Source organism: Phragmites australis, chromosome 1 (assembly GCF_958298935.1).
Source record: "Phragmites australis chromosome 1, lpPhrAust1.1, whole genome shotgun sequence".
NCBI classification, from domain to species: Eukaryota; Viridiplantae; Streptophyta; class Magnoliopsida; order Poales; family Poaceae; genus Phragmites; species Phragmites australis.
In genome coordinates, this window is record NC_084921.1 from 39060813 (window position 1) to 39068868 (window position 8056).

The window sequence follows — 8056 nt, forward strand, 5'->3', positions numbered from 1 at the left end:
ACAAAGGAAAAGGAAAAGGCCAAATCAGGACCTTCCGAGAATGTTCTTTTTTTGAGAGGGTTCCGAGAATGGTTGTGCTAGGCCTTGCAAAAATTGGGGTATTCTGGGCCTTACGTGGGCCTCAGGTATCAGAAGTAGGACCTAAAGATGACTTTTTTTATTTTATATTTTATAACATAAATAATTAAATAAATATATCTTGAATGAAAAAATTTGTAGAATTAGATGTCTACTGCTCTCTTAAAGATGGTATGGTGCCACCATGAAAAGTCCAACCCTTACCGCCCTTCGATGACTAATTTTTATCTTTTTCTTTTTCTCTATTTGAACAGTAGAGTTTTTTACTCCAAAATTCATTAAATCTTTTTTATAGGGTCTATAATTCATGATAAATCCATTTTAATAAGATTCACCTTAATATTTGAGTAAGTTTTAAAATAAAAAACTTTAAAAGGTTACTTTTAGAACGTATAACACTTTTTAAGGTCTTAAAAAAATTCCCAAAACCTCTCATGCGTCTTAATAATATCTAAAATTATTTTCAATCATAGGTTACTTGGTAAAAAAAAGTAAGTTCCTTTACAATACTTCATTTATATGTATTTTTATCATTTCATATAATATTCTCTTTTTAATTTAATTTGAATTCAAATAAATTTAAACATGCACAAATTCATCAAAACTTTTTATGAAATACATATAAATATGATCGTACACAATTTAGAGTGTGACGTCAAATAAAAAAGAAATGTCAACAACCAGACAAGTACCTGCACAAAATTATTCAAACACTTATGTTATTTTGTGCACATTCATCAGACCGTGAGGTGCTCAAACACCAAAATATCCTTCCCGATAGTGATCGGGCTATGATAAATAACTGCAGGATTATCCAAGTGGACTCATGCACTTTATATATGTATTCCATAAGAGTTTGAATAAATTTGTGTATATTTGAATTTGTTTGAATTCAAATTAAATTAAAAAGAGAATATCACATGAAATGAGAAAATTGCATATAAACAAAACATTACATAGTAACTCATTTTTTTATCAAGTAACCTAAGGTTAGAAATAATTTTAGATATTATTAAGACACATGAGAGAAATATTAATGATTTTTTCTAGACTTTTAAGAATTTTTTAAGCTTAAAATTTACTAGAAGTTCTAAAAGTAGCCCTCTTTAGAGGATTTTATTTTAAAACCTACATAAGATATTGAGGTGAATCCTTTTAAAATGAATTCATCATGAATTATAGATCATAAAAAAAATTCGTGAATTTTAGAGTATGACAAACCTCTTATACAAATAGAGAAAGAGAAAAGAAGAAAAACTGAGAAAAAAGTCTAACCACCTCATTAGAGGGTGATAAGAGCTGGACCTGCCATTGTGGCACTTACCGCCCTCTGAGAGGGTAGTAGGCTCCTTTCTTCCCTGTAAGAGGGGGTAGGTGGCTAATTCTGTAAATCATTTCATCCAGAGTATATTTATTTAATTATTTATGTTAGAAATATATAAAAATAAAAAATCCCTAAAGGCAGACACTTGCAAGTTTGTGAATCAAACAGAAGAGAGAAAAGTCTAGCCACAATAACTGGAGAAATTATCTGACAAAACCCTGAAAATCAGATTCTAACTTGCTGCCAAGTACTGAGATTTTTTTCGCTCCAGTGTTCTGCCTTCTGACAGAAGCAAGAACCTGACCAAACAACCTAATGAACCCCGAAAAAGGTCTGCCATTTTCTTTGTCCTTCTGTTTTCGATCAAATGCAGTAGGGGCATGCTTTCACTGTTAGAACACCACTGATATTTAGAAATTCACATGTTTGCTTTCCTTTCCCATCGTTCTTTAATATCAAGCCTGAAATATATGAAACACAAGAGATAAGCATCAAAGGTTATCATTGCTTTTCACAAGAATGGGTGAATAAACTGACACATCAGCATTTCTAAAATGCGGTCATATGTCACACCATACTAGCCTGTTATCGCAACAGGATCCCATCAGAACTACGACAATTCTGCTTTTATTACTTTCTCGTGAATTGCAAACATGTTCATCAGACAAAATTCATAATAGAAACCTCAAGATTAGCAACGAAGACTTTATTCCTATATATAAAAAGAGATTATATTAGTTAATTGCATCGTGAAACCTTCGTACCCTAGTTTGTCCATGTATCGAAGTTGACAAGTAAAACAGTGTTTCCTTTTTGCACAATGGAAGGTGAAGCAATGCTATTAAAATCTTTGAATAACGAAAAGGAATTGTGCAATGAAAATGATCTTTTTGAACAATGAAAGGTGAAGCAGTGCAGTTAGATTGCATGAACACTAAAGAAGTTAAGAGTAACATAAGAGTGCCGCAGATAGAATGATACAGTAATGAAAAAGTACCCCCAATGTAACTTCCTTTTGTTCCTCGAGGACAGGGTTGATGCAGATTCCTGCAAATATATGGTGGTAAAACCATCAAGATTATTGCATGAAACCATATTTGTAAGGTATAAATTAAAGTAAGATGAGTGATCCATATGAATCTGAATCGTAATCAAATTAATATCTTAAGAGGATGTAAAATTGACTAGGATACCACCCAGTGGTGACCAAATCTGCTCAATTGGGCATATCAAGTTTTTATCATGCGTTGACGTGTATATGTAGGGATGGCAATGTGCACATTTTGCCCACGTGTAAAGACTCTAACGGACACAGGTTTGGGATGCAATGTTTACCTGTGGGTATGGGTGCAGGTTTGAAGTTAAACCCAACGGGTACAGAGAGATGGGTATGAAATAGGCTTACCCGTGCCCACTTCGTACCTGTGTACCCGCTCCACACATCTAACATGTGGGCCTGCTTCATTTTTAATATATAAGCTGCATACTTCCCTTAGGGTTTCTGTTCCATTCCACAGTCCATAACCACTGTGGTAATGTACTAATATGATATGCATGCTATATATCTGTAAGATGCTTCTTCATTATCTTAGTTAAGTTGTATGTTTAAGTTGATGATATTATTGTTACATACTTGCTTTTAGGTTTAATACATGTTTACTATATTGGCGGGCATACAGGCGTGCCCGTGGGTGGTGGACGCGGGTGTCAGTTTTTACCCGTGACGGGTAATGGGTGCGGGTGTGGGTTTGAAAAATAGCTCACGGGTATGAGTTTGTATAGCTTCTATCTACGGAAATTGTACCCATTGCCATCCCTATGTACCTGACAGTGAAAGAAAAATAGCGTGAAAGATTTTCAGTTCACAATTCTATGTAATCAACGGACAATTACTTAATGCACTTTGATGATGTTAGAGTTTTGCATTTGGTGCTTTTACCTACAAACTAAACTAAAGCACTAAGTTGCTTTACCATTTAGTTCATTGCTTGATTGTTATTAAAACGATTTAACCATCAGTGTGTGCTACCGGTAAAACAACTATGGAAACAGTTTGTATTTCTCCACAGTACTTGCTAAAACTTCAAATAAAGCAGTTTGTTGCCTTACTTGGAACAACTTTCAATACCTTAGACCAATCTGAATATTACTAGGATTGATGAAGCAAGATTCTGTAGTGATATAGAACTTTCATTACTATAGGTAAGCCTGTATGAAAGACCTGGGCTTTCTAAAAAAAAAGGACTCGGCCAAAAGCAATGCCTTCAGAATTTAGGTAAAAGCTAAAACACAGCCGTAAGTATAAGCAGTCATACCCCTTTGAATCCTGTAGTTGATGTATGATGTACATTTGTAGGAGTATTATGAGCAGATTCATCCTTGTCAGTGAATTTATAATCATCGGTTACTTTGGTAATCCCAGTGCTTCCTAAAGGGAAATGACATGGAAAATAGCTTAGAACCACTGTGTGGCAACACACATAGACAAGAACACATGCATGAGAGAGAGGTACCTTTGTATTTTCTTTTATTCTTTGGCTTTTCCATTATTTGTAACCGTTTCTTGTGTAATTCCTGCATGACATGACAGATTAAGTAATTGACCTGGTAACTTCAGAAGAAAGTACTCAAATACATCAATAATGGACATTGTAAAGGGAAACCATCATGTCAAAGTAAAACACATGTCTGGAGATTTGTCCTTTTTTCAGGGCTGGGATTCTTGAGATTTCTTTTAAAACAGGACCGGCATCAATGGGCGGTAGCTTTGGTATGACAAACAAAAGAAGACAGAAAACAAACCATGAAACCAAATATCACATCCACTCTAGCACTGATCAGATAAGTATTGCAATATATTTTCCATGTACCAACCTAGAGTCTAGTATGTGGATAGGGTTTCCAATCAACACTATGAGTCTACGACAAGTACTATTATTACATTTTCACAGTTCTTTCCATGTACCAACCCAGAGTCTAGTATGTGGATAAAGTTTCAGATCAACACTCCTGGAAGTGCTATTATGATATTTCCTCAGTTTGGTATTGCCTTTGGTTTGATAAATTCAATGCGCTTTTATAGTATAACCTGGCACCTGCTGTTCTTCCACAAAGCAACTTTGAATTATGGAAAATAATCATCCCTATGTTTCTTCAAGGCATAATCAATTCATTCATATGTGGTTCTTCCTGAACCTTTCGAAGTACTTGGAAGTTGTAAACATCTCCCTCGCTCAAAATTTTGCTCCTTCTGCTGCAGCATTTGCTTGCACAAAAAATTGCAGTCTTAAATTCTTAAAACCGACCGGGGTTCCCATAACACCAAGGTCCTGTTTGGATAGAGAGGATTGTTCAAGGAATTTTGGGATCTAATTCAAATTTGTAACATTCCTAAGCATTTCGATCCAATCCCCCATATCCAAACAGGCCCCAACACGGCATTTTCAGCAAACCATAATAGCATACACCGCCTAACACTCCAATGATGAGCCAAATGCATGACTATCGTACAAAACCCAGACTTACTAAATCTTACTTTATAGAAGTAGAGTTTAGTGAATCATTCATATATAACAACACAAACAAATCATCTATCAGAAATCGTACGGAATCTCGAACTTATTCATTTATGCATCAAAAGATAAGAATCTCCACCAGTTTTGTGCCCCACTAATGTATTTTTTCCTGCATAGACTACCTCAGTCATCGAATTAGCCTTCGTGTGGAGACACACGAACTCAGATAATTAGAATTCAGAGCAAGCATCCCCGTGCGTGTGGATCAAGAACAGCGCATTTGCCGTATCGAACATTCGCGATGGAAGAAGGGCACCTTAAACTTGTCGAGCTGGTCCTGGGACAGCTTGGAGGGCTTGAACCCAGGGTCGAGAAGCCTGCTGGATGCAAGCGCGTCCTCCTTCCTCTTCGCCTCGTCCTCTCCATCGGCGGCATCTCCTGCGCGTCCTCCTTCCTCTTCGCCTCGTCCTCTCCATCGGCGGCATCTCCTGCGCGTCCCCTGTCCCCATGGCTTTGCTCCCTTGCTTCTTCCATGGCCGAGAGAGAACAGGTGGGTCGGGCTTGGTCGGGTTGTGATTGGGTCGAACCGTGGCCCAAGGCTGAGAAAGCTCTTTACGGGCCTCGTCGCATCAGTTTCCGCAGGCGTAACCGATTTTCTTTGATTTTTACTATAGCGGTAGAGCTATTCCTAATTTAAATTTTCTGCGATGAGTAATTCTATGTAGAAAGTAATTCTATAGCTGAAAATAATTTTATAATAATTCTTTAAAATAAAATATATAGATGAAGTAATTCTGAGTGATAAGTGAATAAGGTGAAACTTTTTTTTAACTCCCAACTTCTAGTTCATTTCAGATAATAACTCCCATAAATTTCACTCAGAGAGCTAAAAACTGAAAGCTGCTATTTGGCAGAGCTCTCTCTAATTTCAGCCAGGAAGCTATTCTAGGAGCTCTGCCAAACAGACCCTATACCTATCGAGAGAGTTCGTTCCCCAGCTACAATAGCCCAGCGGCGACAATCAGGCGGTCGTGGTTTCTCGATGTTGATCTCACCGATTTTTTCTCCGTTGGTGGCCTCTGGTGCTGGGATCGGAGGGAAATAGATGGATAGATTCTAGGAGTGTTTAGTAGGGTAGTTTAGTAGATGGTAGGTTGTAGTTTTATAATATGAACAAGGGTTCCCGATCTTCCGAAAGGTTCTGGTAACTCTCGATTTGGTGGAAACGAGACACAAGTCGATCCGGCTTCCGAACAACACGATCCGAAACCCCGCAATCGCAGCACCACGTCTCCTCTGGTTATCAACCGGCGTTGCACGGTTGACCTCGCCAAGAAGGCTAAAATCCTTGCCTGCGAATCGAAGAACACAAGCAAGAACAAGGAAGAATGCAACCAAATTGCAGATGAATGATTAATCTCACGAGTTGGGGTCTCACAAACCGACGAAACGGCGAAACTGTTCTTGACAGAATAATCTAAGCAAAACCCCACCCTAATTAAGGCGACGGCTACTGTATATAAAGGATTAGGGTCGGCCAAGGACCCCTAGACGCGTCCCTAATGGACTCCAACACGATACATGGCCCAACGGACCAAAAACGGTGACGCAGCACCGGGACAGATTCTGGACGCTGACTTGTTTCGACGTTTCCCGTTGACTCAGAAGGAATTTGGACCTCAAACCAACGCCATTGGTTTCCTTATGAAATTATCTTTCCAACCATATGTGAATCGTCGAAAACGAAGTCCGGATGCGTCCTGGGCGTCCGTTTTATTGCTCGCTGGTCCTGAAGGCCGAGGCTGATTCGGACTCGAGTTGGACTGGACCTCCTGCTGTTGTTGGACGTCCTAGCTGCTCCTCCACGCCTCCAAGCCTTCCTCTATGTGTTTCCTTGTCCTCTCCATGATTCCTAAATAACACATAATCATTAGGTAGTAATCTATTCTCAAAATTATATAAAGAGTTGCTTAGGAACGAGCTCACTCACCTCTAAATTTAATTGTCGTGCGCGAGCTCTTGTGATTGGACCTTGAAAGTTCAATGGAGGATTATTGTATGTATCCGAGGGAGTGATGTCCTCATCATTTTAGGTTAGTTTGGTGTAGGTTTATGTTTGGTTCATGGTCTCTGCCCAGCCTCTACGCTATCCACCTACGTGCCGGCGGTGGCTATTGGGGTAGTCCGTGGTTTTGGCGGTTGTCGTGGAGGTCCTCGAGGTGTACTTTGGCTGGCTTTTACGAGAGCTTTGTGGTGTTCTTCGCGTGTGCTGTTGGTGCTTCTTGTTGCGGAGGATGCTGGCCATGGGCGTGCTCGGCTTCGTCACCGAGCTGGAGGAGGTCGCCGGTTTTGTCGTTAGTGGCCTCAGTGGTGGCCTTTTTATTTTGTGTTGTCTTTTGTGATAGAGATGTAGCTTTTGTCTTTTGTAATGGTTGTTTGTTGTAGATGGTTTGGGTATGGTTGTGTGAGGCTTGTTCGGGTCAACGACGGTTTCATCGGAGATGTCAGGTCTCGGTTCTGGGTTGTCGACTTTTTTGACGATGTCAAGGTTTCTTTCTGACCGGCGAATTTGCTTGGAGCGTTCATTAGTCTTAAGGCATCCTGTTGCGGGATGTTATTCCTGGTGGCTTCGAAATATCTAAGGGTTATTATGATCTTTCCTCATCGGTGCATGGTGCAGCTTTATGTTTAGAGTGATAGTGTTAGGACTTTTGTTATTTTTTTTTGTATTTTCTTATCCCAGGTTCTTGTACATTTTATATTTGTATTTCTCTTGATTAATGGAAGTTACCCCTTCTAAAAAACGATTTTCTTTTCTCAGAGTTTTTTTTTAAAACTAGCAAAGTGCCTTGCATTGTAATGAAAATATAAATATTAGACATGTTAATATCAGGCGTAAACCCAAGTATGGAGATGTTGATGCGTCATGAGAGCATCGCCGAACGAATACATCAGGAATGATGACGTAATTTGATTTTAGATGTGATCCCGAAAAAAGAGATTATCCACTAATTTTTCTCCTGCTTTATTTATTTATTTTTATTAGTAAAACATGTTTCATATATGTAACCAGTAACGAGGCAAACAGATAAATATATGGAAATCGTGTTGGTAAGACTCTGGTCGTGGCGGCATAACC

The 8056-nt window shown here is 38.8% G+C and overlaps 1 protein-coding gene across 1 annotated transcript; it reads right to left on the reverse strand.

Moving 5' to 3' along the window:
- Positions 1-1254: 1254 nt before the first annotated feature.
- LOC133884692 (uncharacterized) lies at positions 1255-7222 on the reverse strand. Its single transcript, XM_062324207.1, has 6 exons — positions 7143-7222; positions 5234-5516; positions 3916-3976; positions 3718-3830; positions 2400-2449; positions 1255-1863 (listed from the first exon to the last, which is right to left on the reverse strand). The coding sequence occupies exons 1-6, from the start codon at positions 7220-7222 to the stop codon at positions 1821-1823; spliced, it is 630 nt and encodes a 209-aa protein (XP_062180191.1). The 3' UTR covers positions 1255-1820.
- Positions 7223-8056: the final 834 nt, after the last annotated feature.

Excerpts from the sequence above, each read along its gene's own strand:
- LOC133884692 (XM_062324207.1), bottom strand. The coding sequence starts at position 7,222 with ATGGCCAGCATCCTCCGCAACAAGAAGCACCAACAGCACACGCGAAGA. Across the intron at positions 3,977-5,233 it reads ACCAGCTCGACAAGTTTAAG|GAATTACACAAGAAACGGTT; the intron begins GTGCCCTTCTTC and ends CATGTCATGCAG. Across the intron at positions 2,450-3,717 it reads CAACTACAGGATTCAAAGGG|GAATCTGCATCAACCCTGTC; the intron begins GTATGACTGCTT and ends ATATATTTGCAG.